Source organism: Culex quinquefasciatus, chromosome 1 (assembly GCF_015732765.1).
Source record: "Culex quinquefasciatus strain JHB chromosome 1, VPISU_Cqui_1.0_pri_paternal, whole genome shotgun sequence".
Classification (NCBI taxonomy): domain Eukaryota; kingdom Metazoa; phylum Arthropoda; class Insecta; order Diptera; family Culicidae; genus Culex; species Culex quinquefasciatus.
The window spans coordinates 52,427,066-52,452,315 of record NC_051861.1 but is presented as its reverse complement, the minus strand read 5'-3'; the positions used below and the strand labels follow the sequence as shown (position 1 = coordinate 52,452,315).

The 25,250-nt window shown below is 39.3% G+C and overlaps 1 protein-coding gene across 2 annotated transcripts in view; it reads left to right on the top strand.

Moving 5' to 3' along the window:
* The window catches only part of LOC6039291 (protein obstructor-E), a 35,261-nt gene that overhangs the window by 8,775 nt on the left and 1,236 nt on the right, over positions 1-25,250 (top strand). The window contains exons 2-5 of one of the 2 annotated variants that reach the window (XM_001848873.2): positions 16,022-16,231; positions 19,479-19,667; positions 19,782-19,992; positions 20,263-20,727. In XM_001848873.2, coding sequence (XP_001848925.1) covers positions 16,022-16,231; positions 19,479-19,667; positions 19,782-19,992; positions 20,263-20,398 — 746 coding nt within the window. In that variant the 3' untranslated portion in view covers positions 20,399-20,727. Of the gene's footprint in view, positions 1-16,021; positions 16,232-19,478; positions 19,668-19,781; positions 19,993-20,262; positions 20,728-25,250 lie in introns of those variants that run through there. The other variant, XM_038248103.1, reaches the window with a different exon arrangement.

Genomic DNA, 25,250 nt, shown 5'->3' with positions numbered 1-25,250 from the left:
TTTTGTTTGATGCACATAACTGGAGCGTGTTTTTTGACGTAATTTTGCGGCAAATCAGACTCAATTTTAAGTGCATTTACGTTTTTCGCTTGACCGTGCACTGTGCAGTGAGAAGGCGGCCATGTTTGAATCCACAAAGAAAGATGCGTTTGAACGAAAAGGTTTAGTTCCGCGAAACTTGTCCGGAAAAGTAAACAATCCACTGCCAAATATTGGTAGAGCATTGAAAAGTACATCATAAAGGTAAGTTCAATAATTTTTCGCTCGAATTTAAAATAACATGTCTTTTCTTTGACTGATTTATTTACAGATGTTGAAGTTTCCATTGTTAAGATTATTCTGCCACCCGATCCAGGACCGCAACTCTAGGTTCCTGCAGGCCATGGCTATGGCCATTCCCGTTCTCATTTTGGAAAGACAACGAAGTTCTTGGTCCCGTAGAAGGGGATTTTGACGAAGTTCCGGAGCGACGTTCCGGTGACCAGAGGCAGATTCCACCAGTCTTTTTCGGAATACCTCGCTGTGGAATCGATTCCAGCTTTATTTTTTAAAGCAAGCTTCTCCTGGCCTGGCCCCTGCCGGAACTGTTTCAATAAGGTAAGCTGGACTAAAACGGTAATCAGAACTGTTAACTAAATAGTGTTTAAAATTTTTCTAGGATAGCTTGATTCGATTGTCGGCAACTGACCAGATCCGGAGTGCAGATTGTCCACACACAAGAGCCTTGGCCACACAGATCTTGTAGTAGAAGGAGAACGGTTTCATGCCCCGTGTCAGTTTCGAACAGTTTGAGGCCGCCAGCTGATGAACGGTTCGGAGGACGGGATGGAACATGGACGGATTAATTTGGCGAAAACAGTCCTTCTGAATGAAACAGAAAAAGTGACGTAGTTACGTTATTGTCAGTTCTAGTGGATGTTTCATGAAAACGATAGTGTAATGTGTTAATGAGCATGAAATAAAGAAATATTTATTAAAAAACTTTTGTATTTTGAATTTCTAACCTAAAAATCATAACCATTTTTCATCCAGCAGCAGCACGGGTAAAATTACATCGTCCCATATTCAGTTAAGGTAAAATTCAATGCATGAACGAATTGGTCGATTGGATCATGTAATTTTCAAACTTGATGTAATTTTCAGGCAAACTTGACGCTCCAGTTATGTGCATCAAATTAACTTAAAATTACGCGTTTATTTTTTGGTGTGTGCCATTTGGGATGAAGCGTGCAACCGGGACAATCTCGCCTTTTGTGATGTGTGCCGTCACATACCGGAGAAAATGTCTCACGTTTCTAGAGCAGAAGCTGTTGCAGAATTTGCTTACAATTATAGTATTTATCTTTTCTATGTTCATGTCCAAACGGCGACGCGCTTTGACTAAATTTTAACAATCGATGCTAAGAAATTTGAGTTTAAAGAAGTTCCAATCCTCGATCATTACCGTCCAACTTTTATTGTAATTTTGTAGCAACTCTTAATACTGCTTTAAAAAAACACCCAAAGCATGCCGAGTTTGCAAAATCCCCAAAGCCTACTTCGTTACCAAGCGGCACTCCTTGCCGCCAAACAAGGTAGCCGTTGGAAAGGTGAACCACCTACGCCAACCTATCATCATTATCAAAATGCTCTGTTACGGCACACGAAACAGAAGTAACATTTTTCTACCGAACAAACAGTCAATTAGCCCCGCCGTTGCATTAGGGAAAAAGTAATGCACATAAACCATCTTTCACCATATTGTAACGAATACAATGTTGTTTCAGAAAGCAAACCCCCGCGAAAAAAAAACAACAATAAACTGTACGGCAAGTGCCGCGTCCATTACCCAACCCGCGATGTTTGCTCGACTAATGAGCAACATTGGGCAATTTTCCAAACTCATATGCGCCGACACGCTTAAACGCTGCTTATATCTGTCAAACGTGATTAGTGCCAAGAAAGTCGTCTACACGATTTCGGTTGTCCCACTAACCGACCGCCGCAGCCGCAGCCGCTGCCGCGGCCAATGACCATGACGGCCGTCTGCTTCTGGTAAACTGGTTTGGCCGCGCGCGGCCACTCTTATCGGCCATCGTCTGTACGCACTTTGATGTGATGGTGGTAGCTTGGTGCAAACGCCATTTTGTTCTGTCGAACGTGTTGAGCAAAACCTTTCATGCGCCATCACAACACAACGTCGACGCCGCCGTCCAACTTCAGCGTTCATCAACCTACTTTTGAGGGGTGAAATCGGTCAGCCATCGAACTCTCTGCACAGCTGCTGCTGCTGCTGTTTATCTGACCACTTCTTCATGGCCTGCTACGGCCGGCGACCCAGTCCGGCCACGCCCGCCACCACGCAAATGAAAGCGAAATTTTCATCTCCGTGCCCGGGCCTGCTGTGATGTAATGGAGAGCGCAAAAGAAAACAACCCAAAAACAGACCCACATTCTCCGGTTGCTTGGATCGGGGCCATCGCCGAAGATAGTGGGCGAGAAGCTGTGCGGCCGCGGAAAACAAGTTTCGATCTAGGTTTGGGGGGACTCTTTTTCCTCTTTATGGAGGGGTTGTGCAATGTGGGTCCCACCTTGGAGTCGTAGGTGTAAACAGCGGCGCGGTGATCATCTTTCAATAATCCGCGCGATTACGTAACTTTTAAGGCTGTCATCACGAGCCGTAATTTTCATAATAAATTGACATAATCTGTTGAAAGCGAGAAGAACGCGAGATATTCGAGGGCGGGATGACTTTGACACTGGTTTGCATAACATAGAGTGCCTGCGCGGTGGGTTGAGAGGTTTTCTTTCGATACCGACGACGACTTGGGGCGCAAAGGGGCGCTTTACAAACCATTACAGCGCACTGCTGATCGGTTCAACCTTCCAAGAAATTGATTTTTCTTGTGCTGTTTGAGCACACATTTCTTCCTGGTCTTGAGGAAAAAAAAAACCTCGTGAAGGTGAATGTGTATTTCCATTTAATTGAAAATAAACAGACTTTTATTTACTTCATGTCTCGATCGAATTGTATCGGGGCCGCTGCGTCACCTTCACCCTACCACCGTTAAAGCACATTTTGGGATGCCCTTTTTATGTTCTTCCCTGGAATTGAACCGTCGTCGTTCGCGGCGTTTCAAAATCAAAGTAGCTTCGATGGTGGACCCCTCGGAAGCGGAAAACTGCCAACGTGTGCTTCAATCCTCGTGAAACGCCGCCGCAGCCGAGTTGCTTGGAAATTGCTAAGAATAACAAGCTCCACATCCGCAGTAAAGGATGGCAAAGAAATTAAAAATAAATATGAGGATCAATGTACTTCTTTCTTGAGCGGCAAATTTTCTGCCGTCAGTATAGAGTAGAAGTTTAGAAGTTCTCTGAATTCTGTGTTGAATTTGCCAATAATTTTTGTTTATGTTTTTATTTTAAATCACATTTATTTTAAATTTCATTATCCTTGGAAATGCTTGTGCATTTGGCTAAAATGTTTGATTAGAATCAAATGAAAAACTAAAATCTATTTAAAATATAGGTATGGTGATTAGGGTGTAACAAAATTGACTTTTTGGCCGGGTTTCAGGGGTTTTTCCGGTGGGCATACTGAGCCCAAATCCCAAATATGAGCTTGATTGGACGTAACAGGAGCTGGCGCTCCGCCCTTAAATTTCAAATGGGATTTAACCCGTAAAAATACTTTTTTTCATAAATGTCTATTTTTGAGGCACTTTGGCCACCAATGCGTGTAGGCCAGATCCTTGCGCTTCTTTTGGTATGTATAACATTGAAATTTGGAGCACCCTAGAGTTCGGTATAGACCTTCAAAGTTTGGCATTTTTTCGAAAAATCGGCACCGGCAAAATCAAATAACGTCTCGGGCGTCGCGAGGTGCGACGCCTATCTTTTTTGCCGGGGCCAATTTTTCGAAAAAAATGCCAAACTTTGAAGGTCTGTACCGAGTTCTGGGGTGCTCCAAATTTCAATGTTATACATACCAAAAGATGCGCAAGGATCTGGCCTACACGCTAGTGATGTTTTTGGTAAACGCATTGGTGGCCAAAGTGCCTCAAAAAAAGACATTTATGAAAAAAGTATTTTTACGGGTTAAATCCCATTTAAAATTGAAGGGCGGAGCGCCAGCTCCTGTTACGTCCAATCAAGCTCATATTTGGGATTTGGGCTCAGTATGCCCACCGGAACAAACCCCTGAAAGCCCGCCAAAAAGTCATGTTTGGTACATCTTAATGGTGATGTAAATTAATAAGCAAATAAAAAAAACAAGTATTGACTGTGACCGTTCAAATTAAACTTTAGCAACATCTACCCTTCTCGGAAACCCTTTCCGTAGCAAGAAAGCGGCGCCGGCGCCGCTCTATTATGCAGTCAGCTTTTTCACTTTCAATTTTTAATAAATTGTTGAAAGTGTGGCAAGAAATGGTATGGCAGCGCGGCACAGCATGTTACTATTTTTTGTTGTTGTTTGATTCTGTTTTGCGCACTTTTCTTCCTCTGTCGCGCGCTGCCACTGGAATTGAATCTCTTTCAAGCGATAAATTGAGCAATTTTGCGCCAGTTTTTTTATGTTTCCACCAATGGTGGTTCAGCATTGTTGGCACAGAGGGGCCAACAATCGATAACATGTGTTAACAAACAATACAATTTTGCGAGCGCTGGTGTGCAGAAAAAGGTGTCGATCGATTTGCTCTAATAAGCGAAGGAATTTCACACTTTTTGCTGGCAACACTGTTGAGCGGCTGATGGCAGGACTGTTGCAACAGTTTTGGCAGATGCGATTGCTCGGAACTGGTGAAGGGACGTTGAGGAGGAGTTGCATTTTGCTCGATGCATTTCATAATTATCTGATAAGCATCACAAAAGCATTGCACCTCATAGGCCAGTGCTGCCAGCCCGCACAGTTCATCAACCCGGCTGTTTGTGTGTGTGCGATGCAAATGATTATGACTCTCCGGAGGGCCATTCGATATTTCGGACGGAAGGGTAGAACGATAGATGTGGAGCCCGCTGCAAGGGGGCTCATTAAAAATCAATAAACTATTTAAAAGTTGTGTGCGCCCAACGTTATTATATCGGCAATACATGGTTGGTTACTGTGACCGGGATGCCAGCCAGGACATTAGTTGGACATATATTTACGGAAAGAATTTTCCCCTCCGGTGCCTGTGTTTGTTTGTGTTATTCACGAGAGCACGGTGCACTATGGGGTATTTCCATATAAGCGAGCGGCCAAAAATATTTTTTTGCTTTTTTGTGACTTTTTTGTGTTGTTTGTACTTAGTATAATGAAAACAAATGAATTTTGATATTTTTCCAAAAAAAAAGTTTAATTTTCGTTTTTTCATATATTTGAGGCCACATGCATTAAAGTGGTGAATTTTAATATTCTTGCTCTGTCTTTTTGATGCACGGAATGGCGGTTTATGCTATGTTAAAGTTTCTGATTTACGTTCAATCTCCCTCCCTTCTTCTTGAGTTAAAATCCACCTCTCTTTGAAGACCCTCCCCTCCTCTCCCCTTCCAATTAAAATTTGATTTTTGCGGTGTTTTAAAATTTTAGACGGTTTATTTTATGGAACATTGCATGGATTCTCGTCCACGTTTTTTGTTGATCCACTTGCAAAATTCACGTTTTCCACGATAAATTCTTCTAAATCAAAATCACTATGGAGCCGATTGTCGTTAGATTACTTAAAATATGAACTTCTTCTATGGGCTTTTGTATACCTCGTTTTGAAGCTACAGAGCAACATGCGTAGTTTTTCTTCTGTGGTTTTTCCCTGAGTTGATCATGTGATGGTTCTGCAATGTTGTAATTCTTACAAATATACTCGAAAGCAGTTCTCACGTTTTCAGAATAGTGCTTCGTTATATCGTACAGGGACACTACGGTATTATTATCCATACTTTCAAAAGAACACAACAACGAACTGATATGAATATTCGACGAATCGTTTCTGTAAAATACTTAGAATAGGAATTTCTAATTTTATTAAACGTACCTAAGTACCAACAAAGTCATGAATATCAAATCAATTTCAAAACATACATAGCAGGTACGTCATTTCTGCCTCCGCAGGTAAATAATGTGATTTTAACCAAGCGTATACGCGAAATCATTAATTTTCTTGCATGAATAAAAATGTTCAAAATGGCATAACTCAAAAAGTGCACATAAGTGCACTTTGAAATTTCGAGACAAGTTAGGACATGGTTCAAATTTTAAGCTGCAAAATTTTCAGATCGCACAAATGCACACAAAAAAAGTACTCCATCAACAATGTTGAAAAAACTAAATTTTGAATAAAAATCCATCTTTTTTGATTTTTATTATTTTTTTTTAGGCTGTAAAAGTGTGTTTTGTAAAATGTTATTGAAAAGTTGAATCAATTACCTTTCTGAATATATATAATGATGCAGGAAAAAATACATAAACAGCTACACAGTACAACTATGAAAAATAATCATTTTTATGTAAAAAAAACATGTTTTTTCTTACCATTTTCGCCTTTGAAGGTCTGCAATTCAGTGAATTTTGAACCTACAACTTTCAAACTCCGGATTTTTCTTAGTTAGAATGTTTATTTTCGAAAAAAAATACCAAAAAAATAATTAGAGTATGTCGGTTTTTCGATTTATGGCCGCCTGAAACCCCATAGTGCGGTGGTGCCTCGAAAGTGTGAACATAAATCATAGATTGTGAGGGGGTGATAAAAATTGTGATAATTACTTATTGGTTAATTATTATCATCGAACATATTCTGGTGCCCGGATGGTGATGAATTGGCGGTGAAGCAATTAAAAGCTCTGAAATTTCCGTGAAATCTCAGCATTAATTGAATGATGTTGGATGCAGTTTTATAGTGAAACACGAACTTCAAAATAAGGGTGTGATTATAAGTTGTCGAACAACTGTTAAACATACCTTTGAAATCGGCAAAAAAAAATAAAAATCAAATAATTATTGGTCTTTTGTCAATAATCAGGCTGATCAGAGGGCTACATTTTCTTTTATGGCTCAGAAGCACTTACCAAAAATAGTATCAGTGAGTTAATTAGCAGATAGTAATGATGAAAATTATGAAAAAAAGATGAAGATTAAAAATATTTTATTTGGAAAGAGTTTTCATGGAGGGCGGTTCCGTCCTTGTTCGTATTGCATGTAATTTTTTACTTTGTAAAAAAGCATTTGTCTTTAATTTGTTGATTTTCTAGGTGCACGTCATTTTGTGGACCTTCTAGTTTGGTCCCTCTCATACACTGAGAATCCTTTTAATCATTATCATTGATTATGACTAGTCAAGAGGGGTCCGGTATCGCTCGGACTGGAGTTTTCGGCAGTTAATGTGACAATCACTTAGATATTTACAAACAATCTATATAATTGTAAGTTTTATAGTAATATTTGAATTTTTTGTTTGTCATTTAAAATGATTATTAACAGAGACTCCCTTTCAAAGTTGTTTGAAAATTTTCGAATACAACTCCGACTTCTGATCAAAATGTGCATTAGTTCGTGTTTGCTGTCAAACCTCACCAATAAATTCAATTATAAATTTGGCTAGAGGAACATGTGATTTAAAACCTGTATTTTTAAATGTGCTCTTACATGAACTAATTGGACTTTTTCAATGCAAATTAAATCATTTGAATTCAACGCCAAACTCAGGTTTGTAGCTTTTTATTCTACCTTTGAGATGTGGCCATTTTCTCATTACACATTGCAAAAAATTTATTTCCTCCCTGCCAAATTTCGAATTTAATTTATTGGTTAGGTTTGTAAGCGTCCGATCAGTAAATGGTAGACCACCTGCACTAACACAAATTTTATAATTGTTACACGAACAAAACTTAAGGTGTTTTCAAATCACAAAATGATTCAAATTTAATGTAGTATTTAGTCATTATTGCCAAGGGTCGGTAATATAACAATTTAAGGTAAAACGGGATGCCAGTTTATCAACTTTAATCAATATCCTGAACTCAAATCGATAGGCAAATAATTAAATCAACAGTCACATTGAAGTTCAACCACATCAAACAATCTTTGATAATGATTTGAAAATGTATGTATAACCGGCTAAGGACTGTCTAAACTCGGTTATCCGAAGTTAGAACCTACATAGAACCTCCAAACAACCAAATTTCTGAAAATTTGATAATCTGAAGTGATTTTTCTGCGAAAAAAAAAGTCATAGACTTTAATTTTAATAAGGTGTTGAGCTTAAAAAAATCATGTTTACTAAAGAAACACATCTGAGCAATTCTCTGAGATTTCGGTCATTCGTTTTTTCCGATCTTTTCGAAAAAAATATTTTCAAAAGTTTAAAATCAAGACTAACATTTCAAATGGGCCAAACTTTCAATACAACGCCTACTAGATTTTACAAGGTTTTTTTTTTTTGGAAAATATTATTTTCGAAAAGATCGGAAAATTTCACGAATGTTTCATTTTTTAATATTGCAAATCGAACCATTAGCTGTTGAGATATCGACATAAGAAAATGGTGAGTTGTTTGGGTGAGACTTAGAAAACATCAATTTTCCTGTATTTTAACATTTGCATGGCAATATCTCAGCAACTAAGTGTCGTATCAACAAAGTTCAAAAAAGATAAATATAGAGAATTTTCTCAGCTTTTCAAAAAAATTTTTTTTTCAAAAGTGGACAAACACGAGCACTTATTTAAAAAAAAAACGAAAAACTGCGACTATTTACAACATTGAAGATCTGGCAACCCTGTCTCGAGTTATGATCATTTAAGTGATATTTATGTACTTTTTTGAAGCCGGATCTCACTTAAATGTATGTAAACGATGTCCGGATCCATCACCCGACCCATCGTTGGTTAGGTAATCGAGAGACCTTTCTAACAAGCTTACAAAATTGAAGATCTGGCAACCCTGTCTCGAGTTATGACCATTTAAGTGATATTTATGTACTTTTTTGAAGCCGGATCTCACTTAAATGTATGTAAACGATGTCCGGATCCATCACCCGACCCATCGTTGGTTAGGTAATCGAGAGATCTTTCTAACAAGCTTACAACATTGAAGATCTGGTAACCCTGTCTCGAGTTATGACCATTTAAGTGATATTTATGTACTTTTTTGAAGCCGGATCTCACTTAAATGTATGTAAACGATGTCCGGATCCATCACCCGACCCATCGTTGGTTAGGTAATCGAGAGATCTTTATAACAAGCTTACAACATTGAAGATCTGGCAACCCTGTCTCGAGTTATGACCATTCAAGTGATATTTATGTACTTTTTGAAGCCGGATCTCAATTAAATGTATGTAAACGATGTCCGGATCCATCACCCGACCCCATCGTTGGTTAGGTAATCGAGAGACTTTTCCAACAAGCTTACAACATTGAAGATATGGCAATCCTGTCCCGAGTTACGACCACCTAAGTGATATTTATGTACTTTTTTGAAGAAGGATCTCATTATATTGTATGCAAACGATGTCCGCAACATTGAAGATCTGGCAACCCTGTCTGGAGTTATGACCACTTAAGTTATATCTGTGTACTTATTTTTCTAGATCTAAAAAATAGCTGTGTCCAAACCACTCATATTACCCATTGTTGGTAAAAAGTGAGGAAGGCATCAACCACATAGGTGGATTAAGTCAGTTTTTACTATAGATTCTATAGATTTTCGTAGAGTGTCTCACTGTTCCTCACCTGTCAGTTGAATAACTCTGGCTGTAGAGGTCGGATTGATTTCATATTTTGGTCAAAGTTAGAACATATTAAAAGAAAGAAAACGCAACAAAAAGCTAATTAAAACATCCTGATGAAAAAAAAATCGTTGAAAGTTGAAAACCAAAAGTGTCTCATTGATAACTACCCTACCCTATAATATGATAAAATTTGATGCGAAATCGTTGCCAAACAAGAGTTCAGAACCACCATGCTAAGCATTCAAATCGACGTCGAGTTCCGACAAGATATCCCTCCCAACAGAGAGGTCCACTTAGCGTTCTTAAACACACTTAAAATAGACGCCGGCCATCGCCACGACCACAGCGCACACATTTGTGCATATGAAAGCGCGTGTCCGCAATCTGATCCGTACGAACTCAATTCACCTGGCGCGTGGTTTTCAGACAGACTGCAGCTTACCGTTCCTCGGAACACCAGCATCAAAGTAGCAGCACAGCTAGTGCACCAATTAAGGCAATGCAGTGCAGATTGGCTTTCGTGTTTATAGGTCCTAGACAAGATTGTTCTTGTTGTACAAATACATACACACACGCGTTCTAGTGGAATGTGTGTGTGTGCGCGCTTAAGAGTGCAAGTTTCACAAAATCATCCACTTCACACCGCGCGTCCGCGTGGTGGGGGACGAGATGCAATTCCAAGGCAGTCTACCACCTTTCTCAGGGCACCAGGCCACCAAGTGGTCCAGCAGCCGCCGCCCCGTACGAGGGTGCACACTTCCCGGTCGACGCTGACGACACGACGTCGAGTGTAAATATATGCACACCATTATGAACCCTGGGTCGTCATCGCTGGTAAGGGTTGGTTGGCGCGAACGAATGTAACCCTTGGCGTGACTCGCAACCTACACACCACCACCCTCGAAGAAATTGCAGTTTGCTTTTGTACGTACGCCCCCGTCCGTCGGCACTTGGCGAAATGAGTTCTGGCTGCTGTTCATGATGAGATCGCGTCCTTTCTTGCTGTGTGCTGTGTTGTTGTTGCTGCTGTTATTACATGCTCGAACGCTTTTATTGTTTGAGGTTTCGTTTGGCAACACTGCTGCTCCGTTGCAAGCTGGCGAGTGCCGGTGACGTCCCGACAGAGGACTGATTTGACTGATGTTTACCGTATTCACTCCCCGCGTTGATCTTAACGAACTGCGAAAATGGCAACAGTTTGCTTGACGGCCGCTGCTGCTTGATGTAAATGGCACTGAATCTACGGTGTGGGAGGACATTCTCCTTTACCAGACCGGTGGAGTGGAAATTCATTTGCTAGATGTTGATTAAAAGCACATATGGCTGTTACAAATTTTATTTAAATTTTTTGTCCTCCCCCTTCAAAATTGGCCTGAAAAATCAGGGGGCAAAACACTTTCAGTGGAAAATTAAGTTCAATCAGCTTTAATTAATTTAAAATGTATTCTCTTGCGTTTGGAATCATTTGTAGCATGTTTGGGTTGATTTAAAAATCCCTTGAATTTTTGAAAATTTTCGATGTTCACTATCGCGAAAAGATTTTGTCACTATATTTTTTGTTTTTGTCAATTCTTAAATTTTTGAAAGCTAACAACTGAACTAGTGTACAATTCATTTTAAAACACTTTTACCATGCAAATGTTGAAACCATGGCTTGTTATTACAATATTTATAATTTTTAACCAACCCCCCCCCCCCCCACCCCTCTCGACACCAGCCAGAACCGTGAGACAAAAACTTTGAAAAATGTTTGCATCGGCCTAAGGTTGTGCTTTAAGCATCGTGAGAGACTTTGAACCGACGTTTTGTCCTTTCAAATTTATTTGTTTTATAGTCGATTTGCACATTATAATAATCTTGTGAAAACCCTAAGTCATATGCATCAATATGCGACATATCTGGCTACTAATTTGAACACAAAAACTTCAAACTTTATCAACATTAACTCACTCCATCCAAATCAAAGATAATATTTCAATTTTTTACTTTTCCAAACTTTCCATAAAAAAAAGGTTCACTCAATTTGTATTTGACCATCGTAACTAGTCAACCAATTTCATTTTCCGATCCATAACCAACTCTATTAGTCAATACCGATTCTGTGAAAAACCTGCACACGGCTTGTATAAATTTTCCAAAACTATTGTGTAATCATGCCGTGGGCTAAATATTTGACACATTTTAATTCCACAAAAAATACTCACTTGCAATTTGTGAAATGTGAAACCAAACCCCGGAAACTGGCCGCCCAAACGATTGACTCGTTCACCGCGTCCGTTGCCACCAGTTCTGTAATTACAGCGAGCCAAAATTGTATCATTGTTTTTGAGGGGTGCTGGAGGGAAATTACCAGGCACAGGAATAGCATAAAAATCCATGCAAAACGCGCATAATGTCTGGTGGCGATGAATTTGAGGGTGGAAAACTGACTTTGCACAGCGAGCGAGATGTTTGATGCGATAACGAAATCTCTTAGCCTCTTGCTTCCTTTCAAAGATCACTTTCATTGCCAGATCGGCGCTTTGATGATGTGGTAGCACAGTGAAATTGCTAGTTCTGCATGAAATGTGTGTAAAATTTCGTAAGAAATTGACTTGAATACTGTGCTAATAGATATTGCATGTCATTCCATGTATTTTTTCAAAATTGTTTTTGCAGTGCAACATTAAAACTTTTAACGTTGAAAGAGATTCCACACTGACACAGTTTCCCGCTCCCCTGTGGATAAGACAAAGCTCCTTTAACCCTTTCTGTAAAGTTGCACAACATGAAAGGCAGCCAGCTCTCGACATCGAACACAGGAGATTATCTCTGTTATTGCTTATTTGTAATATCGTGCATTATCTTTATTCCTCCACCCCCATCAAATCCGATGTACCTTCGGCAAAGAAATGCCACCCACCTCCCAGCGCAAAACCCTTTTTGAAGCGAGCTCGCGCGTTCGCTGGGTAACGAAATTGCCAAAAGGTGATTGTTATATTACATCAACTTTGTGATTCTACCTTTTTGCCAGAATACCAGCTCTCTCTTCTCGTGTAGTACAATAGCATAGTATGCACACACCGGTGATAGTGCAGCAGCGATTTCACTGCCAGTTTATAAAAGGGAAAAGAAAAGTGGAACAGCACAAGACCTTTCTGGTATGATGTTCCCAACCTAGTCTCCTCACTTGAACCTCTTCTTTGATGCAACGTTGTTCAACAAAGCTACCGTATGGCGTGACTACAACCAGGGGCGAATTTGATGTAAATTAGAATGAGATTGCCAAATTTGCTGCTGTTACTATTTCGTGGAATTTACTCGAAGTTGCTTAAATTTTTTAAAAGAGTCAGTTCCTTTTTGAACTATGTCGAATATAAACGTTTGGAAAATTTTGAAAGATCTTTCTAGAATCCCTGTTAAAGATGTCAACCAGGATTTTTTGTTTGTCTTTCTCAAAATGTACCTCAGTCTAGATAATTGACAGATATTTGGGTGTACAATCAATAAGATTAACTTATGCAAGAGTTTAAATCAGACAACGATTCGCAATCTTCCTAGAAGGAGCACACATCTCCAAACAAGTATACACTCCATACCTGGTAGCTCAAGGAGATCAATGTATCGTTCCTCTCGCCAAATCTCGCCATATCGGTGCACGTTGTTCCAGTTACAGTGCACTTCAGAAGGAGGGATTTGGTGCATTATAAATTTGATTTTATTATTAGCTTCCCTTCACCGTGTTTCGAAGGTGCACTCGATCTTTTGCCTTCTGCAGTGTGGCTACTGAATTTTTCACACTGTACTCACCACATAGTCGGCTAGCAAACCTGGTTTTGTGCAAGAAAAAAAATGCATTCTAGTCTATGCACTGTGATAAGTTCTAGCTTTGAGATTCAACAACAGTACAGTACATGCCCGATGATTTGACGTCATAGTTTATAGTTAGTTCTAGCATTTTTTAACTTGAGTTATGAAAAAAAAATCGTTGTCAAACGATTTGGAAATCGATTCAGTTATTTCCTACAGTGCAAAATTGCGTCAGAGGCAACAATCTAGCAAACAATGCATGACTCATTGTGGGGGCAGCGCGGTGACTCACCTAATTTACCCACATCAGTCGGAATCGATTCAGAAATTGAAAGTATTCAGCCGAGTGCCCTTGTGCCAGTGACATATAGCGGTGAATTGGTCCACTTTTGGTTAACCGTTCTTTTTTTTAAATTGGACCCCCTAGCGGTGCTCAACTATGGTTATTAGGGTGGGTACGTTTTTCAAAAAGTTCTCGGATCAAGTTTTAGTATGGTTCCCCTTGTAGGGCATGCCTATAGGGACTTTCATGCCAAATATCAGCTCATTTGGTTGTAAACTGGCTGCGCGCATCAGGGTTAAAGTTTACATGGAAATTACTATGGGAAATTGGAACTTTTTGTTCAAACGCTCCTACAGGTCTGGGAAAATCGCGCGCCAACTTCTGGTATGGTCAGGCCTATGGGGAATGGTCTGGAGAATACTTTTCCCGAAGAGAGCATATGGATTCGTTGTCCCTAGACCTGGCGCATCGGCAAACAATCCGATGTCTCCGGAATCAACGGTTTTCCCTTAAAAAGCATCAAATTTTCCTTAGCATGCTATGAAAGCTTGATGAACACCGCGACGCCATATGTCAGACAGCTACCACGTGGGTGAGAAACGGCTGGAATATTTAATTACAAACCTTCTTTTAAGTATAAAATGATCATTTCGAGTAATTCTGATATTATTTAGTCGAATTCAAAATCTTTGCATAGCAAATTTGTATTTTTTTTGCAAATATTTCAACCACGTGATAGCTGTCTGACATATAGCGTCGCGGTGTTCATCAAGCTTTCATAGCATGCTAAGGAAAATTTGATGCTTTTTAAGGGAAAACCGTTGATTCCGGAGACATCGGATTGTTTGCCGATGCGCCAGGTCTAGGGACAACGAATCCATATGCTCTCTTCGGGAAAAGTGTTCTCCAGACCATTCCCCATAGGCCTGACCATACCAGAAGTTGGCGCGCGATTTTCCCAGACCTGTAGGAGCGTTTGAACAAAAAGTTCCAATTTCCCATAGTAATTTCCATGTAAACTTTAACCCTGATGCGCGCAGCCAGTTTACAACCAAATGAGCTGATATTTGGCATGGAAGTCCCTATGGGCATGCCCTGCAAGGGGAACCATACTAAAACATGATCCGAGAACTTTTTGAAAAACGTACCCACCCTAATGGTTATGGTTGTTAATAAAACTTAAAGAGACATGTACCGCGATTGTTGTTGAAACGCTTCGTCCTCTTTAAGGCCGCAATTGCTTCGATGACAATTTTCGAAATACCATCCAGTTGTTGGGCGATGGTAAACCTTGAAGTTTGCAGCCTAATTTCCGACCCTCCAAGCAAAGCAAGTCCAAGGTTGCTTAATCCGGGCTTTTTCCAGTCGGAAGATACCAGCCAGCCTGCGTTGAGTTCACCGCATAACCCAGACAGAAATCAATCATTTCATTGCCTGTTCTATATCCTGTCCCGCATCGTGTTGCTGTCGTGCCATCTTGACACACTTGTATATTGAACTAGTGGCAACCGAGCCAATCTGAATAATTTATCGAAAATAGATGAGAGGTGATTTACGGACACATGTAAACATTGCTGCATACAAAGTTTGGTCTCAAAACCTACGTATGACAACATAGCACAACCCTGCGTCGGCAAGCTGATGTTGGTCGCAATTTTCCGCGAATTTACCCTCAAGAAGCAGCGGGAACACAAAACAGACGCAAAATCCCCGCAAAGTTCGCGGTTCACAGGGTATTCTGAATGACGGGAAGATGATGGTGGCGAGGGCCAGGATTTGAAAAGATGTAGATTCTTCGAGTCGCAATGCCACGCTTCGTCTACCGTTTCGCGTTATCTTCAATCAACAGCTTCATCAGGCAAAGTGGTGAGAGTTTCGAGCGTGCGTTTGTTCTCCTGGTCTCTTTCTTTCGTTACTTTTTTCACATACAAGTTGAAAATGTGTGGCAATCCATCGAATTTAGAAGTTCATTTATTACCAGTCACATTGTTCTCTGAACTTCAATAAAGGCTCGTAGACTCAAGACAGGGCAGGTGTTTATTCTTCATGAAGCGGGCTCCACGCGGCAGATAAAAATCGCGCTTAATCAAAAGTTGTGTGCCGTTTTACGCGGGGGCGTCAAGTTTACGCGGTTAAAATTTTACGGTCAGAACCGCAAACCCATTTTGCGGGCGCTTCCCCTCCAGTACAATTTCCGGCTTCTGTGACTTTATGGTTTTGTCATTTTAATAATCCTTTTATTCTCTCTCCCTTTCTCCCTATTTTTAGCGGTGGCCCAGGACAGCTTCAAATGTCCAGACGACTTTGGCTTCTACCCCCACCACACATCCTGCGACAAGTACTGGAAGTGCGACAACAACGTGGCCGAGCTGAAAACCTGCGGCAACGGACTGGCCTTCGACGCGTCAGACTCCAAATATCTGACGGAGAACTGTGATTACCTGCACAACGTCGACTGTGGTGACCGCACACAGCTAGGTAATTACGACACGTGTCAGTGCACTTTGAATCGCGCGCGCGCGCACCTCTCTTGCCAAAAATAAATATTTTTGGCTTGATTTTGTGGAAAACCCACCACCGACTAACGAGCAGCAGCAGCTAGCAAACGGAACTGGCTCTGTTTATTTATTTATTCTGGCCGTGTATTAGCTCAGGCAACTGAGCCAAATCCAGCTAATTATACACCAGTGACTTCCCGTATGCACCTCGCCAGCTGGTTTTCGGAATAATGATGGGTTCTACAGAGGGACTTAAACACCATTCTTCAGGATTTGCTGGGGCACAGGGTGTTATTATTGCGCAGTGGATTCAGAAGTTCAAACTTACCTAATTGATGTGGGAAGCGGCGTATTTTCCGCGTTTGTTCAATTGAACAAAACATGAACCTTTTGAAAGGTGCCAAATCCCGCAAATTTGCCAATTTTGTTAGTGTTGAATTTTAAGAAGAAAATAATAAACTTCAAAAATAAAATTGAAAATTTGAATATTTTAAGCCAGCTAAAATTTAAAACATTAAAATGTCACAAAATTCCAAGGGTAGGATGATTAAAGTATTAATTTGATGTAACCTGTTAGAATGATCTGAAAATTCCGATAGATAACAAAAATATTAAAAAAAAACTACAAATCGCTATATGGAGCACAGATGGGTCATTTCCCGCCAACTCACACAGCTCCCGTTACAAAGCATAATTTTGCTGCTTGTTATTTATATTGACATTTTTGAAGAAGGAAATCAAGAAAATTAGGAATATTCTATAAAGCTTGTCTTTCAAAAGGTCGAAGTTATATCATCATTCATTTTGGAAGGAAAAATATAAAATACATTTTTTTATTCAAATCAATTCAATTCATGTTTATTTGTTGTACTAATCAGAATACAATTTGCTCAACTGATGACAGAATGCAAAGTTTTAGAGGCCCTTTAAACTACAAATAAATTCAAGTACAATCAATTGGATAAAATTTAATTACAGTTGATTAAGCGAGAGTAGAAAAAGCTTTTTAAATAAATGCTACACATTTGTTTTATCTTTATATAATTTATCTTTCATGTACAATTTTTAATTTTTCATTCAATATATGTTCAGTTGGGACTTTTTTCGTGAATTGATCAAATGATTTTTTTTTTTTGCAATGCCTTTTAAAAATCAAAAGAGATTTTGGGTGACTCACCACACATAACCTTCGGACGCCTAGAAATGAGCAGAAACTTGCAACAGAGCCAACAAAAGACCTGGGGGTCGTTAAAGTGGATTGCTTTGCTTTTTTTGCATTTTAAAAATCAATTTAAAAAAAAATCACTCTATTTTTTGCTTTAAGGCGTCATCCATAAAGTAAGTCACGCAAAAATCGGCCAAAAAAATAGAAAAAATCTATTACCTATTTTCATGCTAAAACAGTTGAATAAAAGTAAAGTTGATTGAAGAATAAAGCAGAATTAACTTAAATGAACTTATTGTGATTTTCCCGGTTTTATGGACATTTTTCACGTTCCGCGGAATTTCCTTGAAATTTCTTTGAAAATCTGGTGTTTTGGAATTACGCTTCCCTTGAGAATTGCAAGTTTTTGGCTTAAAAAATCACTGAGCCATTATTAATAATCAAATGTATCTGAAGTTTTGCTACAAACATCATCTTCAAACCATTTTTCAATTTCATCTTTTCTAGTAAATTTTTGATTGTATTACAACTTTCAAAATAAAAACAAAATAGTATAACCGAACCATACAAAAATCGTATTTCTTATTATTTTTCAAATATAACTACAAAAATCCTAATTAAGTCAAACTTGCATGTATTGTAACAAATATGATTTTCTCACAATTTCGTCACCGCCATCTTGGGTTGCGTACTCCCATATCTCATTAGTGCAATTTTTGATTCATATTTGAGCTCAAAAACCATAAAATTTTGCAAAAAAAAAAAAAAAATAAAACCAGTCAATCACCGTGACACGGATCGATATTGATCGATAGCGATAATCGTTATCGCTGGAACTATTTCATAGGACGTAGCACATTTGCTTTGCTGGTGATTTTCAAGTAAATCTTGAGTTAAAATCAGTGTTTTGCGGTGTTTAAAACAGGTGCATACGACCTTCCGAGTGCACTCAAACGCGTACCAATGCTCACTTTGGCACTCCGCTCCGGTGTGGCGCTGATGCTTACCTTTACCCTACCACCCGGGAACCAACCCGGGTACAGTATGGTGGATATGGGGATTAGCTCTGCTTGTGCCAGGACCAGGGCCAAGCGGAAAGAACACCTACCGGGGGGAGGAACCGTGCCAGCAATACACCAGCTGCTACTACTACTGCCCTGCTTTCCGGATAAGGTTTGGGGGGGTGGCATGGCGTTGCATACAATTTACCAGAGAGCGATATGTACCCCCGTATGCACAAATTGTGTTGCTAATCTGCTTGCCGGGCTCATTCATACGGAGTGCGGCGAGAGAGAGAGAGCGAGAGCGAGAGAGATGGATGCAATAAATTAAATTTCATAAATTATATTAAATTCGTCCCTGTTCACTGGGCTTTTCCACCTCACCTGGCCACCACCAATAAGCCTGCTGGAAATGTTCGTCCTAACTTTCTCAGTGACATTTGCATATGTGAGTGTGTATGAAAGTCACTCAGCTGCGGCACGTGGGTGGTGCACGATGAATATTGCAAGTATTTAGACGTCGATTACACACACGATTTAATGTGGTAGGGTTGGGGGAAGGGGGGGGGGGGTGCGTGCACTCTGCAACTGCCAGCCGAGCTGAGTGGAAAGCCCAATTTTTGCGGTTGAGCAAATTATGAATTTTGAAACAGTTCGCACACTCTTCACAGCAAGTGGCTCTTTAGTTTAGTTCAGCTCGGCGGGCTGCTGCTGCTGTTCAAATGAGTTGGCTAATGGCAGGTGAACGAGCGATTAGAAGCTTATGCCCACATTAGAGAGTTTTACCCCATCCACCTTCCCTTCACAGTGGGGTGCATATGGTTTTTCTGATGTGGTGCAGTGCTAATTCGCATAGTTAATGGATTCTGGGAGCTGGAAAATTTAATATTGAAGCATTTGCCAAACGTGTGACATTTGGAAAAGGATGTTTTGAACACTTTAGATAAACCATTAGTAGTGAAAGTAAATATTTTGGAACTTTGTCGGTTGAACCACAACACAACCACAATTAAAAATATCAACACTAAAAGTACTAATGAAGATCCTTTCACGTTTTCCAGAACCACCAATCTCCACTCCACACTGCGAGCGTCTGTACGGTATCTTCGCGGACGGTGCCAAGTGCGACGTGTTCTGGAACTGTTGGAACGGCGAAGCCTCGCGCTACCAGTGCTCCCCCGGACTGGCCTACGACCGTGAAGCGCGAGTCTGCATGTGGGCTGACCAGGTGCCGGAGTGCAGAAACGAGGGTAAGTTTCTCGAAAAAACTGTTTACCAATCACTGAACTGATTTCTATCAGATTTATTTAGACATTTTGTTCTTTTTATTAAACTTAAAAAAAAACATTTCTTGTACTTTGCAGAGGTAGCCAACGGATTCGCCTGCCCTGCTGCCGGTGAAATCTCCAACGCCGGATCGTTCTCGCGACATGCCCACCCCGAGGACTGCCGTAAGTACTACATCTGCCTGGAGGGAGTGGCCCGCGAGTACGGATGCCCGATCGGAACCGTGTTCAAGATCGGAGACGCTGACGGAACCGGAAACTGCGAAGATCCCGAGGATGTTCCCGGATGGTAAGAAAACCTTGCAATTTTGTGCAAAATTACTAAATTTGTCTCACGAATCTAAACAAAAAATTCCCCACCAAACTCAACTCACAGATTGGTCACTAGTATTGATTGTACTCAAAATTCTAACCACGATCATCAGTTTTCTAAACACTAATTATTTCCGGCAAAAGAGAAACACTTACCACAACCACAACCCCTCCACCCACCCGTGCTCACCACACGTGGCATCACATTTAACCTCACATCTTGCATTTGTTTCACCTACCCCTACAGTGAAGATTACTACGGTGACTTGGACTTGAAAAGCATCCGTAAGAGCGAACTCCTCGCCGGCCTGGCCAACCAGGGTGGAGCTCAGGCTATCAAGCCTCATTCCAAATCCAACCGTCCGTCTCAGAAGGAAAACTAAACTGTAAAATCCGAGATAGAGAGAGATAAAATTTAACAATTTAATAAAGGAAAAAAACAAAAACTACAACAACAACAACAACAAAATAGAAACACAAAAAAACACTACAGAGAAATGTACTTCGAGAAGACCCAGAGACCTAGACGCTAGGGACAGTAGCGGAGCTAGTTTCTAAGAAGTAATATTTTTTTTAAACTTGAAAGATCCTCCGATCAACATCCTGCTTGCTGCCCGCGCGGAGGATTATAGACTGTTATTAAAGTAAAGATTTTAGTTAAGTGATAGTCAGAGAGGAATACTCAAATCTGCTGAAATTTCTATGAAAAAAACTTCAACTTCTGAGCAATATTTTTTTTAAAGAGATATGTTTTTTTTAAATTTTTTAAAACTCTAGAAAAGTGAGCTTCGCTAGATCAGAGAAACAAAATTTTTAATTTATTTATTTTCCTCCCCTCCTTAGTTAAGTTGACGTAATTGCACCCAACCCGCCCTGTGTTCTGTTGTTTTTCGATACTCTTTTTTATGTTCTACTGTTCTCTACGACACCCTACCCTACTCTATAGGAGAGACCTCTCAAGTTTACTTGTACACCGACTGAGGAATATTCCCTCACCAACAACAAGTTTTCAAACTTTTCTATGAAAAAATACAGATTTCATTTGTATGTAAAAATTGGAAACCTTATACCGAGAAAAACCTAAGAAAGAAAAAAAACGATAAAATAAAGGGAAAATCTAAAAAAATCACAAAAACGCTGTTACTTACTCCTTTTTTCTGTTATCATTACCATACTAGTTATCATTATGTCACAAACCCCATCATTACAGCCCTTTCTATCTTTCTATCTGTTTAATTGTACGTTACATCACCACCCACATTCTCACCCTTCCTCAGTGCAGCAATGGCTCTCAAGGACCTGAGACTGGCTATTTGCTCTGTGTGTTTCCTGTTCTTCCCTCTAACCTCGTGCTAACCGAGTGGCGTTTAACACTTTGACTACCAAGCAGAGAAACTTGAGATTTGACTTGTTTCTCTTTTCTTTGCTTCATGTTTCTCTATTCTCTTTTATTATCATTTCATTTTTAATGTTACAGTTAGAAAGTTTCCACGAAGGTTTTCGGCTTGGTAGTCTAGGTGCAAAAAATCGTTTATTTTTCTTCCGCACTGATTTCCGCTAACCGGTGTTGTTTATGTTGTTTCGTTCTGGTGTGCTAATACCGATGCTGTGACTTCCACGAACGGTTCACTGTTTGATGCTAGATTTTGTTGCACGTATGTGGGTGTGCCTATTGATTGTTTGTTTGGAAGTTGCCTGGAAAATTGTTATCGGAGTGATTCAATAAACAGCGTGATTGTATTACAAAACAACAAGGGATTTTTGGTAATTTGAGGGGAGAACAAAGTCAAATGTCAAATTAAGTGGAACATGATTTGAAACAATATGATTCTACAAATCCCATGTTGTGTGGCCTTGACCTGGAATATTTGAAAATATGCGTAAAACTCAAAATTCAATTAAGAATTGAAGTTGTAAAACCTTGTTTTAAACCTATAAGTATCGATTTTTTTTCCTAGAACGAATCCTGCCATTTTGGCAGCTGTCCGAAGCAAAGGAACACTTTTGGCGAAAAGTGACCTTTTACAAAATCAACCTTTTAATTTATTTTCAAGAAATTGTTCGAAACGTTCATCAATGTTTAAAAATCTCCACTTCCAACATTGTTGTATGTCAATACAATACAATACCTTGAAAAAGTAACGCTGTTGAATTTCTTCTTTTGGCCATATCTTTGTTTGTGAACATTTTTGTTTCATTTGACCGAATGTAACCCCCTTTAAGTGGTGAGACTGTATCAATTTTCAAACGATTGGCATATAAGATAGAGTTCTTCAAATTTCACCATATTTTGAGTACTGAAAATGTAATCCATGCAGAAAAATTGTTGGAGTTTTCAATGTGGTTCGATTTGGACGAAAATGTAGATTTTATTTGCTTTGATGGTATCAACAGCCCCACCAAATTTGAGCTAGATCAGAAAATGTTGGTTTCGAGTGCTGTGTACGTTTTAGGTGGAAGTGACCCGTTAACATTTATTTATAAAACCTATATTCAAGCGAAATTAACCACTAAAAAGATATTCTGGAAAAGATAGAATTATTTAACAGCAGCATTTCTTACTCATACATTGAAAATGTAATTCAATGTATTTTCTTCATTGTACAATTTTGAAAAGTCGTTGTGGGCCTGTTAAAATGGCTTTTAAAGTCGAATAAATATATTGTCTGCTTATCTCAAAGGTACACGCCATGCGGCATTTCAGAATATGCCGTAGACATTGTTGCAATAAAAACATGCGACGCGTCGTTCCGAGACTGGTTTGCCGCGTGTCTTTTTAGCGAATACGCGCAATAACCTTGAAGTTTCTAGTTCTCTAGAGCTGGGTACAGGCCTTCAAAAGCTGGTCCTAACAAAAAATAAGTATTTTTTCAAAATCTGTTTCGTGACAAGAGATTTTATGCACTTATGCACTGTTCAGAAAAATATAACTGACCACCAGGAAACAAATCTGATATTTATATAGTAATTATTGACATTTTGCTAGCTTTGTAGTCAATATAAAACAAGCGTTTGATTTTTTCCATGTTTTCGTTGCTAAAATCCAATTTATTTAAGAATGATTTGCAACATTAAAAAAAATAAATAGAATGTTCTTCATAAAAAAGCAGAAGAATGCATTTTTTTTGTTAATGGCTTGAGTTTAATCCCTTTTTATAAAGTTAATTTGGACTTTGTAGGCATCGTATAGAAGCAATGGGTGTAGCAGTACATATTAAATTTCAACTGCAAAAAAATAAATAATGAAGCTGAATTTTATAAAAAAACATAAAAGGGAATTGAATCGATTGATTTCGGGTGACAAACCCTTGATTTGGAGTTATTTTCCAAATACATCTATATCACAACAATCCGATCTGAGTACCAAATTCGGCGTGAAATGATTTAATAATCATTGCTCCAATTATTTCCGATGTTCAAATCAAATCTTTTTTAAATCAAAGTATTCAAACACCGTATGAGATAGATATCTTTAATGTTACATAATTATTTTCTCTTTCCTGATTTTTTTTTTAAACATCGACAATTGATTTATTGATCATCCAAAGCAAAGCAATCCACTTTAACGACCCCCGGGTCTGTGGGCTCTGTTGCAAGTTTCTGCTCATTTCTAGGCGTCCGAAGGTTATGTGTGGTGAGTCACCCAAAACCTCTTTTACGCAAATGGACCGACGTTTTACTTCCCCATCCGATAGAAGGCCAGGGGGATAAGGCAGGAATCGAACTCGCGCCTCATAGCCACTTAGGGATCGGCAGCCGAAGCCGCTAACCACCGCGCCACGAGGCCCTACGATTGATTGATATTGATCATCCGTTTTGCCGAAAACTTTATATGAGTTTTTTTAATATAAACAGTGTTAAACACATCCCAAGTAACATTTTTCCAGAAGTTCTACAAGAGCTCTTCAAGATAGCTACAGCATAGCAGTTTGGACCGCGGTAGGATAAAATTCTCTTCAAAACTTCTTCAGGAGTTTGGAAGAGTACTTGAAGAGAGTTTTATCCTACAGCGGTCCAAACTGCTATGCTGTAGCTATCTTGAAGAGCTCTTGTAGAACTCCTGGAAAAAAATGTTACTTGGGATTACTCAATCAATCGGGACGATTCTTCTTTCCAGTTATTTGTTAGGATGTCTAGATGATTCTAGAATTTTGCAGAACTTAATTTGATCAAATCTGTAATTTTTGCGATCAAAATCATCGTTCCAACTTTTTTTTTCCACGTGTTAAAAAAACGCCGAAAATTCCGCAGAGGCGGTCTTTTTTAAAAAAGGTGGAAACATGTTTTCGGTCGCAGAAATTACAGATTTGATCAAATTAAGTTCTGCAAAGTTCTAGACTCATCTAGACATCCTAACAAATCACTGGAAAGATGAATCATCTAGATCGGTTGAGTTAGGCCCGAGAACCAGCGAGTTGAAGTTACCGTTCCACCTGGGAGGCTTGGGCGTCCGTGTAAGTTGGACATGCGTTGGGCGTTCCAGTGTTAAGTAACCGAAACATTTTCATCACCCTTTCAGACCTAAGTTTTGAAAAAAATAGTTGATGATGGGAAAACGATCCTTATGACCATACGAAATTTATAGACAGGTTTTGAAAATTTTGATTTCGGCTCATATGAGAGGGTTCATTGAACCTAGTTTTGTAAAAAAGAAATGAAACGTCACTTAATCCCCCATTAGGTGGTTGATGCCTTCCTCTCATTTATTGAGTGATTCCAATCCCCTTAAAGTGTCCACATGGTTTATGAATCGCCTCTAACGTGATCGCAGCACCTAAGAAGTCTTGATAACAATAAGTGATGAGCCAAAAAAAAACACAGACAGCCTACAGGCTTTTTGTCAAGATTTTACAAACATCGCCTTTAAGAAAAATTGCATTCCTCTACATGGTTTTTTTTTTTCGTGGCGATCAGACTCGACCATTTGAGGTTGTAGCCTTTCCTCAGTGAAGTGTGTAGAGGAAATAGATTGAGGTTATACAAATTCAGACCATTTTTTAAAGTCAGATCTTGAACATTCTTAATCCAAAAGAAAGGAAATTTCAGAACCCTTCTAAAAAAATTAAAATATAGCAGATTTTCATGCAAAACCACCCTTTATTTTGCAAGAATGTAAAATTTATATGCAGCAGTTTTGAAAGCATAACTTTTTATGTGCTTTACTAAATCTTATAAATGTTAATAGAGACATATGGGACCCCAAGACGAAATGAAATGCGCGAATTGCGAATGTAT